Genomic DNA, 16,987 nt, shown 5'->3' with positions numbered 1-16,987 from the left:
TATATTTTTATTGATTTCAGAGAGGAGAGAAAGGGGGAGAGATAGACACATCAATGATGAGCATCATGGATCGGCTGCCTCCGGCACGCCCCCTACTGGGGATGGAGCCCACAACCGGGCACGTGCCCTGACTGGGACTCCAGCCCTGACCTCCTGGGTCAGAGGTGGACACTCCATCCCTGAGCCATGCCGGCTGGCTCATCCCTCCCTTTTGACTGAGGCTCGGGAAAGGCGAGTGACGTCCTGTGGCCACACGGGCAGTAGGGACCACACAGACCGGAAGCCAAGGCCCTGTGCTGGCCCCACTGCCGGCTGCCCCTGTGCTGGGTCGAAAACCGCGCCCACGGGCAGAATGCCAACGGGCAGCCTCTCTCCCAGGGCGCCGGCTCCGGTCCCTCCTTCTCCCCTTCCCCACGTCCCCGAGGTCCCCCCGAGGCCCCGCGGCCGCCCGCACCCCACTCACTGCACGTCTCTGAAGACGACGGTCACGCGGTGGTTGTTCTGGACCTCGATGTCCCACACGCAGCGGGCGTTGTTGGGGTAGCTCCCGGGGTAGGACGGGCTGGAGAAGCGCCCCGAGGGCCGGGACAGGAAGCCCCCACAGGCCCCCGCGGCTGCCGGGACAGAGGAGATGCTGGTCACCCAGAGCACAGGGCGCACCACCCGGGCGGGGGGAGTTTTACTTATTATTTTTAAATCCATTTGTATTAATTTTGAGAAAAAGGAAGAGGGAGTGAGAGATAGAAACATCCATGATGAGAGAGAATCATGGACCGGCTGCCTCCTGCACGCCCCACACTGGGGATGGAGCCCACAACCTGGGCCTGTGCCCTGACCGGGAACTGAGGAACTGAACCCTGACCTCCTGGTTCATAGGTCGACACTAATCACTGAACAACGCTGGCTGGGAATGAGAGGGGGATTTGTGAACAATTCCCAAGGCAGACACCCTACAGGCTGTGGCCCCAGCGTGGCCTGTCCCTGAGGCTGAGGGACACGCAGGGAAGCCACCGCCTCGCCATTCCCGCCATCTCTCCCAGCGTCACTGATGGTCACCGAGGGCAGGGAGCGCAGGGCTTACCAGCTGGCCTGGTGCTGGTGAAGGGAGGCTCTGGGGACAGAGAGGAGAGATCATGGTCAGTTTCCTGCCATCCTTGGCTCAGCCTCTGAGCGCATGCTCGCTCTGTGCCAGCCCTGTGCCACCCGGGGCCACAGTGAGACGCTGGACACAGGCCGCGCCCTCCGGAGCTCCCAGCCTGAAGGAGGTGGGAGCGGCCAGGGAGAGGTCAATGGGGGGAAAGGAGACACATGTAATACTTTCAACAATAAAGAATTTAAATACAAACGCACATACACACACACACACACACACACACACACACCAGAAGCTATCCAGCTGGCGGGGGCAATGTGGGGAGTGAGTGTGTGTGAGCAGGATGCTGGCTGTGTGCACGCAGGCGGGTGAGGGTGCACGGGGGCTGGGGAGGGTGTGTGTGCAGGTGGAGAGCGGCGGCGCACTTGCGGGCACCTCTGCCATGCACAGGCGCATCGGGGCCGAGAAGCCCACGCCCTGTGCGTGAGGCGGAAGAGCGAGGGGCGGTAGGTGATGGGTGCCACCAGCCTGGGAAGAAGATGAAGAGACTGAGAATGTTCTTGGAGAGGTTGAAAGTCCGTGGCCCAGAGTGTGACATAAGAGAGTCAAGTCTTGTCCTTCTTGCAGGACTTGTCAGAGCCTTGACCATCCAGGTCACAGTCCATGGCCAGGGAGTCCCTGGGAGCACTACAACCATAATTGGCACCGAGTGTTTCCATCAGGACACAGAGAACAGTCGGGGCTTGTGCTCTTGGGTAAAGGAAGCTGTTACCAGACGAGCATCTGTAGGGGTTCTACTCGGCCATGTTTCTACAATGGTCACCTTTTGCCACGGGTTGACCTGGATGGTTATTTGCACCTGAAATGCCAGGACCATCCTCTCCCACCACAGCCTCTCCGTGAGCCCCGGAGGCGGCAGGGGCAGGGCTCAGAGGGGCTCCCAGGCGGAGCCCAAGGACAGCAGTGTCCTGCGCCCTCAGCACATCACCATGGAAACCAGATTCATCAGAGAGAAAAGCTACCCAGGAGCCCGCCCTTCTCTTCCTGCAAACACAGAGCAGGGGCTCCACCAGAAGCCTGGGCCGTGGGACTCACCTGGGGTGGTCACGACGATGGGCGGAGCTGCGAGAAAGAAAAGCATCGGGGTCAGTCCTGGGCCCAGGGTGTGTGGGAAGGAGACCCTCAGGATGCGGACAGAGGGGCTCCTGTGTCCCCCCCGCCACCCCCCCCCGACCCCGTGGCCTCAGAATTGCTCCTGGGAGCAGCCCTCGGGAGCTGCCTAGTAAGTATAGGGGCTCTTCTCCAAAAAAGGTGTTGGGGTTTATCTGAGGGCCAGGCTGGGGCCATGCGACAGGAACCCCCAAACTTCCAGGAACCCAGCAGCTGCTGGCGATGTGAGCTTGAAGCTGAAACTGCCCGTCTCCTGCTGGGCTGAGGTGAGAGGAGCCCTGAAACCAGGGTGCCGCACTAACAGGGAGGCCCGGAGACCGGACGCACCTGAGCAGATGACGCCGGCGTCCTCGTGGTGCCCACAGTTGTGCGAGTTCCAGCCCCTGTGCGGGCAGCTCCACAGGTAGGACTCGTGCCCTGAGCAGCTCACGTCGTCCAGCACGATCGGGCCTGAGCCCTGTCCGAACCGGGCATTTCCTGGGGCCGCCCTGGCCTGGCCACAGCCCAGCTGCCTGCACACCACGTTGGCGTCGTTGGTGTCCCACCCGTCGTCACACACGGTGCCCCAGGAGCCTCGGTAGAGGACCTCCACGCGGCCCTGACATGAGTCACTGCCGTTCACCAGCCTCAGGGCCAAACCTGAGTCATTCTGGAACCCTAGAGGACGGCAGAAGGACACCTCCTCCATGTCTGTGCTGAGCTCCAGGCCCGAGGTAGGTTCTAGACTCAGGGCCTTCCTCAGTCCACACCCAAGGGCAGGCGGTCAGCTTTGGACACCCCAGGGGTTCATCTCCATCACAGGGAAAGGATCGGGACATCCTGTCTAGCCAGGTCTAAGGGTGTCCTAGGTAGGGAGCCCCAGGATTGCCATGCGGTTAGCTGGACTGCACCCAGCATCCACCAGGGCCACCCAGGGTGCAGATTCAAGGCTCTGGGGACAGGCCAAGGCCATGGCCTCTTGGGCCACATATTTCTTCTCCGTGGTCCTGCCTGACTTGAGGAAAAGCTCTCAGAGGGGATGGGACCTCTGTCAGACATGAGAGGATAGAGACTCAACCCCCTGAGGCTGAGCCTGCACAGGGCTCTCAGCAGGTCCCAGGAGGCCTCCAGGGCTGACCCTGAACAACAGGGGAAGTTCCTGGTTGAGCCACCAAACAAGCCCTCTAAGAGGCAAGTCACCAAACAACCATGTCAGACAAGGACCTGGTCAGAGACCCTGCTCTGGCCCCACCCCACTAAGGGACAAGGATGAGGATGGCCCATGTGGAGCCTCTTCCTGGCACGTCCATTCCAGGTGTGATTAAGATTGAGAGAGGGGCCCTGGGAGGGGGAAGGGTCCAGTACCTGCTGTTGTTTGAAGAGAGACCGGTGTGGATGGAGTTGTGGAAGGAGTTGTCCATGTGTCTGGAAGGGACAATATAGAGAAAGGCCGTGGTGAGGCCTCAGGAAAGGAGTCCTTCCCAAAAGGGTGGGTCGGTCAGCGTGACTTTCCCCTGTGCCTCCTGCACGTGCTCCCTGCCTGTTCACAAGCCTCCGGCTCCGCTGGGTCATCGGGGTCGAAGGCCTGGGAGAGACCAGCTGCATCCCTCCACGTCTCTAACGGCCATGTGCCCCCCCATCAGAAGACCTTTCCCATCTCTCCCCCATGAGCCAGGCACTCACTGGTGGCTTGAGGTGTTGGCCTGACTCTGAAGGTTGGATAGAAAGAGTCAGGGCCTGGTGACTGAACCTGGAGGCAGGCAGAGGTACTGGTACTCAGAGGACCCTCAGCACATGTTCACTGCCATCCCTGGGCACTGTCTCTGCCCCTTGGGATACAGTGACCATGCTGGCCCTCAGGGTGCGGCAGGTGTGAGAGGAGGAGAGAAGCCAGAAAACTGCTGTCCCGTCATCAGAAAGCCAGTGGGAATCAGTGTCCACTATTCCACAAAGCCCTCCTCAGCCTGGAGTCACGGGGCCACCTTCATGGAAGGGGAGGCACTTCTCTGACCATCGGCCGCTCTCCCCCGGGATGGCCGCCAAGTATCTGATGAGAACTCACAAGGTGGATGGACAGACAGAGCCTTTGGCATCCCCCTCCCCCTAGTAAATAAAGAGACGGAGGGCAAAAGTGTGATCCTCACGGGGTTCAAAGAGCCATGGGTCAGCTGGAGAGGGCTGACGGGCAGAGGGGGCAGGAGAGAGGGACATCACAGGACACGTGGCTGGGACTCACCTGGCCAGGTTGTAGAAGGCTGAGCAGCTGTGGGAAGAAAGGGACAGTCAGACACCAAACTCCCAGGTGCCCGGCCCAGATCCCGGGTTGATGACCCTCAGCTTCCACACGTGGAACTGATTCCATGCTCATGCCCTCGGGTGGGACACAGCAGTGCTGCCCTGCACCTCATAGTTCTTCCAAAGCCACACCCTCTGTCCTTTTGAACATGGCCTACCTCCTGGAACCCGAGGACTTCCTGTCCAGTGTATGGAAGCCAGAGTCATGCCTGGGACAGGCCACCAGTGCCCTGGTGTTGACCCCACAGAACGAACAGGGAATGACCCCAACAAATGGGGTCAATCAATGTGCTCACTGATATCTCAGCCTTGAAGCGTTCTGATATTGAGAGCTTACAAAAATTTCTAGACTTTTCCATGCGGTCATAATGCGCCATCCCCAAGGCCCCCATTGGTTCCTTCCATTCATTGGCCACCTGCCATCTCCCTCCTCCCCTTGCTCCCTTTCACTCTCTCTGTCCTTCACAAAGGACCTCTGTGCTCTCAGGTTGTCCCCTCTGGGTCACTATCTTGGAGCCCCCAGGTGACACCGTCCTCACAGAGGGGAGGAACTCACCAACCCCCACACCCAGGGACCAGCTGCCCTGGTGGAAGCCCCAGACACCCTGCAGGTGGGAGTGAGCTGGCCCCGGGGGCACAAGGCCAGGCTCCTCTCTGTGCTCAGGAAGCTGCCTTTTGTGCATGAACACGGAGCTCAGGCCCCTTTGAGCCAGTTCCTGGCACTGCCTTCAGGATGCAGGGCACGTGGACTCACACGCTGACCTGTAGTCTGAGCAGGTGACCTAGCACCTGGGTGCCGGCTGCTCTGAGCCACACCAGTGCCTGGGAGACAGCACGAGGCTCAGGGGGGCCCAGGCGTGGGGAGTGGGTGTGGTCTCAGAAGCATCAGCCCAGAAGGGCCACCAGGAATGGTAGCGACGCACCTGAGCAGATGACGCCGGCGTCCTCTCCGTGGTTGCAGTTGTGCGAGTTCCAGCCCCTGTGCGGGCAGCTCCACAGGTAGGACTCGTGCCCTGAGCAGCTCACGTCGTCCAGCACGATCGGGCCTGAGCCCTGTCCGAACCGGGCACTTCCTGGGGCCGACCTGGCCCAGCCACAGCCCAGCTGCCTGCACACCACGTTGGCGTCGTTGGTGTCCCACCCGTCGTCACACACGGTGCCCCAGGAGCCTCGGTAGAGGACCTCCACGCGGCCCTGACACCGGTCACCGCCGTTCACCAGCCTCAGGGCCAGAGCCGAATCGGTCCCGAACCCTAGACGACAGCACAAGGACACCTCCTCCATGTCTGTGCTAAGCTCCAGGCTCAAAGCAAGTTCTAGACTCAGGGTCTCCCTCATGGCCACTCCCAAGGGCAGGTGGTCAGTTATGGACACACCCAAGGGTTCATCTCCATCACCGGAATAGGATCGGGGACATCCTGTCCTGCCAGTTCTCAGTGTGCTCCTAGGTAGGGAGTCCCAGGATTTTCCATGGGGTGAGAAGTACTGCCCCCCCATATCCTCCAGGTCAATCCAGGGGGGGAGGTACATGGCTCCAGGGACAGGTCAAGACCATGGCCTCCTTGGCCACCTATTTCTTCTCCGTGGTCATGCCTGACTTAAGTCAAGGAGCTCAGAGGTGATGGGACCTCCGTCAGACATGAGAGGACAGAGACTCACACCCCCAAAGGGTGAGTCAACACAGGGTTCTCAGCAGGTCAGAGGAGGCCTCCAAGGCAGATACTGAGCAAAGGGGACGGACGTGGCTGAGCCTCCTCCCAGAAGCCCACTGGAGACAAGTCATAGGCCAACCATGTCAGACAAGGACCTGGTCAGAGACCCTCCTCTGCCTGTCCAGAGGGACAAAGATAAGGATGGCTCATGGGGAGCCTCTTGCTGTCACGTTCCATCCAGGCGTGATTCAGAAGAAGAGAGGGGCCCTGGAGGGTGATGGGTCCTGTACCTGTTGTTGTTTGAGGAGAGGCAGTTGTGGATGGAGGTGTCCATGCGTCTGTAAGGGGCAACAAAGAGTAAGGCGTTGGTGAGGCCTCAGGAAAGGAGTCCTTCCCAAAAGGATGGGTCGGTCAGCATCACTTTCCCATGTGCCCCCTGCACGTGCTTCCTGCCTGTCCACAGCCTCCCGCTCGGCTGGGTCATCGGGTTCCGAGGCCTGGGAGAGACCAGCCGCATCCCTCCACGTTTCTGACCGCCATGTTCCTCCCATCAGAAGACCTTTCCCATCTCTCCCGCATGAGCTAGGCACTCACTGGTGGCTTGAGGTGTTGGCCTGACTCTGAAGCTTTAATAGAAAGAGTCAGGGCCTGGTGAATGAACCTGGAGGCAATCACAGGTTCTGGTACCCACAGGACCCTCAGAACATGTTCACTGCCACCCCCAGGCACTGTCTCTGCCACCTTGGGTTGTGGTTGTGACCATGCTGGCCCTCAGGGTGCGGCAGGTGTGAGAGGAGGAGAGAACCCGAAGCCTGCTGTCCGGTCAGCAGAAAGCCAATGGGCATCAGTGTCCACTATCCCACAAAACCCTCCTCAGCCTGGAGCCACGGGGCCACCTTCATGGAAGGGGAGGCACTTCTCTGACCATCAGCCACTCTCCCCTGGGACGGCCGCCAAGTATCTGATGAGAACTCAGAAGGAGGATGGACAGACGGAGTCTTTGGCATCCCCCCACCCCCATAGTTAAAGAGACAAATGGCAAAAGTGTGTTCCAGATGGGGTTCAAAGAGCCATGGGTCAGTTTGAGAGGGCCCACCAGCAGAGGTGGGCAGGGGAGAGGGACATCCCAGGAGAGGTGGCGGGATTTACCTGGCCAGGATGTGGTGGTCTGAGCAGCTGTGGGAAAAAAAGGACAGTCAGACAGGTGCCCGGCCCAGATCCCGGTTTGATGACCCTCAGCTTCTACACACGACGCTGACGCAGTGCACATGGCCTCGGGGGGGACACAGCAGTGCTGCCCCGAACCTCGCAGTCCTTCCAGAGCCACGCCCTCTGCCCCTTTGCCATCGCAGCCTCCCTGAGCCTGAGGACTCCTGTCCAGTGTATGGAAGCCAGTGTCATGCCTGGGACAGGCCATCAGGGTCCTGGTGTTGACCCCAGAGCGTGAACGGGTAATGACCCCCCCAAATGGGGTCAATCAATGTGCACACTGATTTCTCATCCTAGACCCATTCTGCTAAAGGGAGTTTTACCCATTTCTAGAGTTTTCCATGGGGTCCTCATACCCCATCCCCAAGGCCCCCATTGGCTCCTTCCATTCATTGGCCACCTGCCATCTCCCAGCTCCCCCTGCTCCCTCCCACTCTCTCTGTCCTTCACAAAGGACCTCTGTGCTCTCAGGTTGTCCCCTCAGCGTCACTATCTGGGAGCCCCCAGGTGACACCATCCTCACAGAGGGTAGGAGCTCACCAACCCCCACACCCAGGGGCCAGCTGCCCTGGTGGAAGCTCCAGACACACTGCAGGTGGCAGTGAGCTGGCCCCGGGGGCACAAGGACAAGCTCTTCTCGTGCTCAGGAAGCTGCCTCTTGTGCATGAACACGGAGCTCAGGCCAATTTGAGCCAGTTCCTGTCACTGCCTTCAGGATGCAGGGCACATGGACGCACCAAGTTGATATGAAGTCTGAGCAGGAGACCTAGTACCTAGGAGCCTGCTGCCCGGAGTCACTCCAGTGCGTGGGGGACAGTACGAGGCTCAGGGGGGCACTGGCGTGGGGAGTGGGTGTGTTCTCAGCGGCATCAGCCCAGAAGGGCCACCAGGGATGGTAGCGACGCACCTGAGCAGATGACGCCGGCGTCCTCTCCGTGGTTGCAGTTGTGCACGTTCCAGCCATTGTGTGGGCAGCTCCACAGGTAGGACTCGTGCCCCGAGCAGCCCACGTTGTCCAGCACGATCGGGCCTGAGCCCTGTCCGAACCGGGCACTTCCTGGGGCCGACCTGGCCCAGCCACAGCCCAGCTGCCTGCACACCACGTTGGCGTCGTTGGTGTCCCACCCGTCGTCACACACGGTGCCCCAGGAGCCTCGGTAGAAGACCTCCACGCGGCCCTGACACCGGTCACCGCCATTCACCAGCCTCAGGACCAGAGCCGATTCGGTCCCGAAACCTAGAGGACGGCACAAGGACACCTCCTCCATGGCTGTGCTGACCTCCACGCCCGAGGCAGGTTCTAAACTCAGGGACTCCCTCATGGCCACACCCAGGGCAGGCGGGCATCTTTGGACACCCCAGGGTTTAATCTCCATCATGGGAAAAGGATCGGGGACATTGTCCTGCCAGGTCTAAGTGTGTTCCTAGGTAAGGAGCCTCAGGATTGCCCATGAAGTGAGCAGGACAGCACCCCGTATACACCAGGACCACCCAGGGTGGAGGTCCATGGCTCCGGGGACAGGCCAAGTCCATGGCCTCCTTGGCCACTTATTCCTTCTCCATGGTCCTGCCTGACTTGAGGCAAAGCCCTCGGAGGGGATGGGACCTCTGTTAGACATGAGAAGAAAGAGACTCACACCCCCTGAGGGTGAGTCAGCATTGGGGTCTCAGCAGGTCCCAGGAGGCCTAGAGGGCTGACACTGATCAACAGGGTAGGGTCCTGGCTGAGCCTCCTCCCAGAAGCCCACTGGAGACAAGTCAAAGCCAACCATGTCAAACAAGGACCTGGTCGAGACCCTCCTCTGCCTGTCCAGAGGGACAAAGATAAGGATGGCTCATGGGGAGGCTCTTGCTGTCACATTCCATCCAGGCGTGATTCAGAAGCAGAGAGGGGCCCTGGGAGGGTGAAAGGTCCTGTACCTGTTGTTGTTTGAGGAGCAGTTGTGGATGGAGGTGTCCATGCGTCTGGAAGGGACAATATAGAGAAAGGCCTTAATGAGGCCTCAGGAAAGGAGTCCTTCGCTAAAGGTTGGGTCAGTAAGTGTCACTTTCGCATGTGCCTCCTGCACGTGCTCCCTGACTGTCCACAAGCCTCCCGCTCGGTTGGGTCATCGGGGTCGAAGGCCTGGGAGAGACCAGCCGCATCCTCCACATCTCTGACCGCCATGTACCTCCCCATCAGAAGACCTTTCCCATCCCTCCTCCTTGAGCCAGGCACTCACTGGTGGCTTGAGGTGTGGGCCTGACTCTGCAGCTTTAATAGAAAGAGTCAGGGCCTGGTGACTGAACCTGGAGGCAAGCACAGGTCCTGGTACCCAGAGGACCCTCATCACATGTTCACTGCCATCCCCGGGCACTGTCTCTGCCCCCTTGGGATGCAGTGACCATGCTGGCCCTCAGGGTGCGACAGGTGTGAGAGGAGGAGAGAAGCGAGAAAACTGCTGTCCCGACATCCGAAAGCCAGTGGGCATCAGTGTCCACTATCCCACAAAGCCCTCCTCAGCCTCGAGCCACGGGGCCACCTTCATGGAAGGGGAGGCACTACTTGACCATTGGCCCCTCTCCCCTGGGATGGCCGCCAAGTATCTGATGAGAATCAGAAGGAGGAAGTACATGTGGGGTCTTTGGAATCCCCCTTCCCCTTATAGTTAAAGAGACAGAGGGGGAAAATGTGGTCCAGATTAGGTTCAAAAAGCCATGGGTCAGCTGGAGAGTGCTGACAGGCAGAGGGGGCAGGAGAGAGGGACATCCCAGGACAGGTGGCCAGACTCACCTGGCCAGGATGTGGTGGTCTGAGCAGCTGTGGGAAAAAAAGGACAGTCAGACAGCAAGCTCCCAGGTGCCCGGCCCAGATCCCGGGTTGATGACCCTCAGCTTCTGCACACGGAGCTGATGCCATGCACATGGCCTCGGGGGGGGGACACAGCAGTTCTGCCCCGTACCTTACAACCTTCCAAAGCCACTCCCTCTGTCCCCTGCCATGGCCTGCCTCCCTGAGCCTGAGGACTCCTGTCCAGTGTATGGAAGCCAGTGTCATGCCTGGGACAGGCCACCGGGGCCCTGGTGTTGACCCCACAGAATGAACGGGAATGACCCCAACAAAAGGGGTCAATCAATGTGCACACTGATTTCACAGCCTAGACCCATTCTGCTAAAGGGAGTTTACACACATTTCTAGACTTTCCATGTGGTCATAATACCCCATCCCCAAGGCCCCCATTGGCTCCTTCCATTCATTGGCCACCTGCCATCTCCCTCCTCCCCCTGCTCCCTCCCACTCTCTCTGTCCTTCACAAAGGACCTCTGTGCTCTCAGGGTGTCCCCTCTGGGTCACCATCTTGGAGCCCCCAGGTGACACCATCCTCACAGAGGAGAGGAGCTCACCAACCCCCACACCCAGGGACCAGCTGCCCTGGTGGAAGCCCCAACACCCTGCAGGTGGGAGTGAGCTGGCCCCGGGGGCACAAGGCCAGCCTCCTCTCTGTGCTCAGGACGCTGCCTCTTGTGCATGAACACGGAGCTCAGGCCCCTTTCAGCCTGTTTCTGGCACTGCCTTCAGGATGCTGGGCACATGGACCCACCAATCTGACCTGTAGTCTGAGCAGGTGACCTAGCACTTGAGAGCCTGTGGCCCTGAGTCACTCCAGTGCCTGAGGGACAGTACGAGGCTCAGGGGGGCCTGGCGTGGGGAGTGGGTGTATTCTCAGCGGCATCAGCCCAGAAGGGCCACCAGGGATGGTAGCGACGCACCTGAGCAGATGACGCCGGCGTCCTCTCCGTGGTTGCAGTTGTGCGAGTTCCAGCCCCTGTGCGGGCAGCTCCAGAGGTAGGACTCGTGCCCTGAGCAGCTCACGTCATCCAGCACGATCGGGCCTGAGCCCTGTCCGAACCGGGCATTTCCTGGGGCCGACCTGGCCCAGCCACAGCCCAGCTGCCTGCACACCACGTTGGCGTCGTTGGTGTCCCACCCGTCGTCACACACGGTGCCCCAGGAGCCTCGGTAGAAGACCTCTACGCGGCCCTGACACCGGTCACCGCCGTTCACCAGCCTCAGGGCCAGAGCCGATTCGGTCCCGAACCCTAGAGGACGGCACAAGGACACCTCCTCCATGTCTGTGCTGACCTCCAGGCCTGAGGCAGGTTCTAGACTCAGGGCCTCCCTCATAGCCACTCCCAAGGGCAGGCGGTCATATTTGGAAATGCACAGGGGTTCATCTCCATCACAGTGAAAGGATTGGGACGTCCTGTCCTGCCAGGCCTAAGGGTGCTCCAAGGAAGGGAGCCCCAGGATTGCCCATGTGGTGAGGACTGCCCCCCGTATCCACCAGATCCACCCATGGTGAAGGTCCATGGCTCGGGGGACAGGCCAAGATCATGGTCTCCTTGGCCATTAATTTCTTGTCCATAGTCCTGCCTCACTTGAGGCAAAGCCCTCGGTGGGAATGGGACCTCTGTCAGACATGAGAGGAAAGAGACTCCCACCTCCTGAGGTTGAGCCAACACAGGGCTCTCAGCAGGTGCCAGGTGGCCTCTAGGGCTGCTACTGAGCAAAGGGGAGGGTCCTGGCTGAGCCTCCTCCCAGAACCCCACTGGAGACAAGTCATCAGCCACCCATGTCAGACAAGGACCTGGTCAGAGACCCTCCTCTGCTCCACCCCCTTACAGGACAAGGATGAGGATGGCCCGTGTGGAGCCTCTTCCTCTCACGTTCCATTCCGGACATGATTCAGAGGCAGAGAGGGGCCCTGGGAGGTTTAAGGGTCCTGTACCTGTTGTGTTTAGAGGATAGGCAGTTGTGGAAGGAGTTGTCCATGCACCTGGAAGAGACAACAAAGAGAAAGGGGGTGATGAGCCCTTAGAAAAGGAATCCTTCCCAAAAGGGTGGGTCAGTCAGCATGACTTTTCCATGTGCCTTCCTCACGTGCTCCCTGCCTGTCCACAGCCTCCTGCTCGGCTGGGTCATCGGGGTCGAGGCCTGGGAGAGACCAGCCGCATCCCTCCACGTCTCTGACCGCCATGTTCCTCCCATTGGAGGACCTTTCCCATCTCTACCCCATGAGCCAGGCACTCACTGGTGGCTTGAGGTGTTGGCCTGACTCTGAAGCTTGGATAGAAAGAGTCAGGGCCTGGTGACTGAACCTGGAGGCAAAAACAGGTCCCGGTACCCAGAGGACCCTCATCACATGTTCACTGCCATCCCCGGGCACTGTCTCTGACACCTTGGGATGCGGGTGTGACCATGCTGGCCATCAGGGTGTGGCAGGTGTGAGAAGAGGAGAGAAGCCAGAAGCCTGCTGTCTGTCATCAGAAAGCCAATGGGCATCAGGGTTCACTATCCCACAAAGCCCTCCTCAGCCTGGAGCCACAGGGCCACCTTCCTGGAAGGGGAGGCACATCTCTGACCATCGGCTGCTCTCCCCTGGGATGGCCGCCAAGTATCTGATGAGAACTCACAAGGAGGAAGGACAGATGGAGTCTTTGGAATCCCCCAAACCCAATAGATAAGGAGACAGAGGGCAAAAGTGTGATCCTCACGGGGTTCAAAGAGCCATGGGTCAGCTGGAGAGGGCTGACAGGCAGAGGGGGGCAGAGGAGAGGGACAACCCAGGACAGGTGGCTGGGACTCACCTGGCCAGGATGTGGAGGCCTGAGCAGCTGTGGGAAGAAAGGGACAGTCAGACACCAAGCTCCCAGTTGCCCGGCCAAGATCCCGGGTTGGTGACCCTCAGCTTCTACACACAGAGCTGACGCTGTGCACATGGCCTCGGGGGGGACACAGCAGTGCTGCCCCGCACCTTATAGTTCTTCCAAAGCCACGCCCTCTGTCTCCTGCCATTGCCTGCCTCCCTGAGCCTGAGGACTCCTGTCCAGAGTATGGAAGCCAGTGTCATGCCTGGGACACGCCATCAGGATCCTGGTGTTGACCCCAGAGCCTGAACAGGTAATGACCCCACCAAATGGGTCAATCAATATGCACACTGATTTCTCAGCCTAGACCTATTCTGCTAAAGGAAGTTTACACCCATTTCTAGACTTTTCCATGCGGTCATAATGCCCCATCCCCAAGGCCCCCATTGACTCCTTCCATTCATTGGCCACCTGCCATCTCCCTCCTCCCCCTGCTCCCTCCCACTCTCTCTGTCCTTCACAAAGGACCTCTGTGCTCTAAGGGTGTCCCCTCTGCATCACTATCTTGGAGTCCCTAGGTGACACCATCCTCACAGAGGGTAGGAGCTCACCAACCCCCACACCCAGGGACCAGCTGCCCGGGTGGAAGCCCCCGACACCCTGCAGGTGGCAGGGAGCTGACCCCGGGGGCACAAGGCCAGGCTCCTCTCTGTGCTCAGGACGCTGCCTCTTGTGCATGAACACGGAGCTGAGGACCCTATGAGCCTGTTCCTGGCACTGCCTTAGGGATACTGGGCACATGGACCCACCAATCTGACCTGTAGTCTGAGCAGGAGACCTAGCACCTGGGAGCCTGTGGCCCTGAGTCACTCAAGTGCCCGAGGGACAGTATGAGGCTCAAGCAAGGCCCCGGCGTGGGGAGTGGGCGTGTTCTCAGCAGCATCAGCCCAGAAGGGCCACCAGGGATGGTAGCGACGCACCTGAGCAGATGACGCCGGCGTCCTCTCCGTGGTTGCAGTTGTGCGAGTTCCAGCCCCTGTGCGGGCAGCTCCACAGGTAGGACTCGTGCCCTGAGCAGCTCACGTCATCCAGCACGATCGGGCCTGAGCCCTGTCCAAACCGGGCACTTCCTGGGGCCGACCTGGCCCAGCCACAGCCCAGCTGCCTGCACACCACGTTGGCGTCGTTGGTGTCCCACCCGTCGTCACACACGGTGCCCCAGGAGCCTCGGTAGAAGACCTCTACTCGGCCCTGACACCGGTCTCCGCCATTCACCAGCCTCAGGGCCAGACCCGAATCGGTCCCGAATCCTAGAGGACGGCACAAGGACACCTCCTCCATGTCTGTGCTGACCTCCAGGCCTGAGGCAGGTTCTAGACTCAGGGCCTCCCTCATGGCCACTCCCAAGGGCAGGTGGTCAGTTATGGACACACCCAGGGGTTCATCTCCATCACGGGGAAAGGATCAGGACGTCCTGTCCTGCCAGGTCTAAGGGTGCTCCTAGGTAGGGAGTCCCAGGATTGCCCAGGGGGTGAGCAGGACTGCCTCTGGTATCTACCCAGGGACACCCAGGGTGGAGGTCCATGGCTCCGGGGACAGGACAAGATCATGGCCTCCTTGGCCACTTATTTCTTCTCCATGGTCCTGCCTCACTTGAGGCAAAGCTCTCAGAGGGAATGGGACCTCTGTCAGACATGAGAGGACAGAGACTCACAGCCCCTGAGGCTGAGCCAGCACAGGGCTCTCAGCAGGTGCCAGGTGGCCTCTAGGGCTGCTACTGAGCAAAGGGGAGGGTCCTGGCTGAGCCTCCTCCCAGAAGCCACTGGAGACAAGTCATCAGCCACCCATGCCAGACAAGGACCTGGTCAGAGACCCTCCTCTGGCCCCACCCCCTTACAGGGCAAGGATTAGGATGGCCAACGGGGAGCCTCTCCCTGTCAAGTTCCATCCCAGACATGATTCAGAGGCAGAGAGGGGCCCCGGGAGGTTTAAGGGTCCTGTACCTGTTGTTGTTTGAGTAGGGGCAGTTGTGAAAGGTGTTGTCCATGTGTCTGGAAGGGACAACAAAGAGAAAGGTTGTGGTGAGGACTCAGGAAAGGAGACCTTCTTAAAAGGGTGGGTCGCTCAGCATGACTTTCCCATGTGACTCCTGCACGTGCTCCCTGCCTGTCCACAAGCCTCCCACTCGGCTGGGTCATCGGGGTCGAAGGCCTGGGAGAGACCAGCCGCATCCCTCCACGTCTCTGACCGCCATGTACCTCCCCATCAGAAGAACTTTCCCATCTCTCCCTCATGAGCCAGGCACTCACTGGTGGCTTGAGGCTTTGGCCTGACTCTGTAGCTTGGATAGAAAGAGTCAGGGCCCGTTTATGGAACCAGGAGGCAAGCACAGGTCCTGGTACCCAGAGGACTCTCATCACGTGTTCACTGCCATTCCCAGGCACTGTCTCTGCCCCATTGGGATGCAGGTATGACTATGCTGGCCCTCAGGGTGCGGCAGGTGTGAGAGGAGAGAAGCCAGAAAACTGCTGTCCCGTCATCAGAAAGCCAGTGGGCATCAGTGTCCACTATCCCACAAAGCCCTCCTCGGCCTGGAGTCACGGGGCCACCTTCAAGGAAGGGGAGGCACTTCTCTAACCATCGGCCACTCTCCCCCAGGATGGCCACCAAGTATCTGATGAGAACTCACAAGGAGGATGGACAGACAGAGCCTTTGGCATCCCCCTCCCCCTAGTAGATAAAGAGACGGAGGGCACAAGTGTGATCCTCTTGGGGTTCAAAGAGCCATGGGTCAGCTGGAGAGGGCTGACGGGCAGAGGGGGCAGGAGAGAGGGACATCACAGGACACGTGGCTGGGACTCACCTGGCCAGGATGTGGAGGCCTGAGTAGCTGTGGGAAGAAAGGGACAGTCAGACACCAAGATCACTGGTGCCCGGCCCAGATCCCGGGTTGGTGACCCTTAGCTTCTACACACAGAGCTGATGCCGTGCACATGGCCTCAGGGGGGACACAGCAGTGCTGCCCTGAACCTCCCAGTCCTTCCAGAGCCACGCCCTCTGTCCCCTGCCATCGCCACCCTCCCTGAGCCTGAGGACTCCTGTCCAGAGTATGGAAGCCAGTGTCATGCCTGGGACAGGCCATCAGGGTCCTGGTGTTGACCCCAGAGCGTGAACGGGTAATGACCCCAACAAATGGGGTCAATCAATGTGCACACTGATTTCACAGCCTAGACCCATTCTGCTAAAGGGAGTTTACACCCATTTCTAGACGTTTCCATGCGATCATAATGCGCCATCCCCAAGGCCCCCATTGGCTCCTTCCATTCATTGGCTACCTGCCATCTCCCTCCTCCCCCTGCTCCCTCCCACTCTCTCTGTCCTTCACAAAGGACCTCTGTGCTCTAAGTGTGTCCCCTCTGGGTCACTATCTTGGAGCCCCCAGGTGACACCGTCCTCACAGAGGGTAGGAGCTCACCAACCCCCACACCCAGGGGCCAGCTGCCCTGGTGGAAGCCCCAGACACCATGCAGGTGGCAGTGAGCTGGCCCTGGGGGCACAAGGCCAGGCTCCTCTCTGTGCTCAGGACGCTGCCTCTTGTGCATGAACAAGAGCTCAGACCCCTACGAGCCAGTTCCTGTCACTGCCTTAGGGATACTGGGCACATGGACCCACCAAGTTGACGTTTAGCCTGAGCAGGAGACATAGCACCTGGGAGCCTGTGGCCCTGAGTCACTCAAATGCCTGAGGGACGACAGTATGAGGCTCAGAGGGGCCCTGGGGTGGGGAGGGGGTGTATTCTCAGCAGCATCAGCCCAGAAAGGCCACCAGGGATGGTAGCGACGCACCTGAGCAGATGACACCGGCGTCCTCTCCGTGCCCACAGTTGTGGGAGTTCCAACCATTATGTGGGCAGCTCCACAGGTAGGACTCGTACCCTGAGCAGCCCACGTCATCCAGCACG

General features: G+C 59.8%; 1 protein-coding gene across 1 annotated transcript in view; it reads right to left on the bottom strand.

Annotated features, from left to right (window-relative positions):
- Positions 1 to 459: 459 nt before the first annotated feature.
- DMBT1 (deleted in malignant brain tumors 1) overlaps positions 460 to 16,987 on the bottom strand; it is a 29,786-nt gene continuing 13,258 nt past the window's right edge. The window contains exons 13-29 of the mRNA XM_023748374.1: positions 15,030 to 15,077; positions 14,007 to 14,336; positions 13,027 to 13,053; positions 12,168 to 12,215; positions 11,149 to 11,478; positions 10,172 to 10,198; positions 9,319 to 9,363; positions 8,306 to 8,635; positions 7,339 to 7,365; positions 6,480 to 6,527; positions 5,461 to 5,790; positions 4,479 to 4,505; positions 3,608 to 3,667; positions 2,591 to 2,920; positions 2,189 to 2,215; positions 1,082 to 1,111; positions 460 to 614 (exon numbers count right to left, since the gene is read on the bottom strand). Of these exons, the coding sequence (XP_023604142.1) occupies positions 460 to 614; positions 1,082 to 1,111; positions 2,189 to 2,215; positions 2,591 to 2,920; positions 3,608 to 3,667; positions 4,479 to 4,505; positions 5,461 to 5,790; positions 6,480 to 6,527; positions 7,339 to 7,365; positions 8,306 to 8,635; positions 9,319 to 9,363; positions 10,172 to 10,198; positions 11,149 to 11,478; positions 12,168 to 12,215; positions 13,027 to 13,053; positions 14,007 to 14,336; positions 15,030 to 15,077 (2,219 nt within the window). The remainder of the gene's footprint in view (positions 615 to 1,081; positions 1,112 to 2,188; positions 2,216 to 2,590; positions 2,921 to 3,607; positions 3,668 to 4,478; positions 4,506 to 5,460; positions 5,791 to 6,479; positions 6,528 to 7,338; positions 7,366 to 8,305; positions 8,636 to 9,318; positions 9,364 to 10,171; positions 10,199 to 11,148; positions 11,479 to 12,167; positions 12,216 to 13,026; positions 13,054 to 14,006; positions 14,337 to 15,029; positions 15,078 to 16,987) is intronic.

Source organism: Myotis lucifugus, unplaced genomic scaffold (genome assembly GCF_000147115.1).
Source record: "Myotis lucifugus unplaced genomic scaffold, Myoluc2.0 scaffold_1339, whole genome shotgun sequence".
Classification (NCBI taxonomy): Eukaryota; Metazoa; Chordata; class Mammalia; order Chiroptera; family Vespertilionidae; genus Myotis; species Myotis lucifugus.
This window is presented reverse-complemented; position numbering and strand designations above follow the sequence as displayed.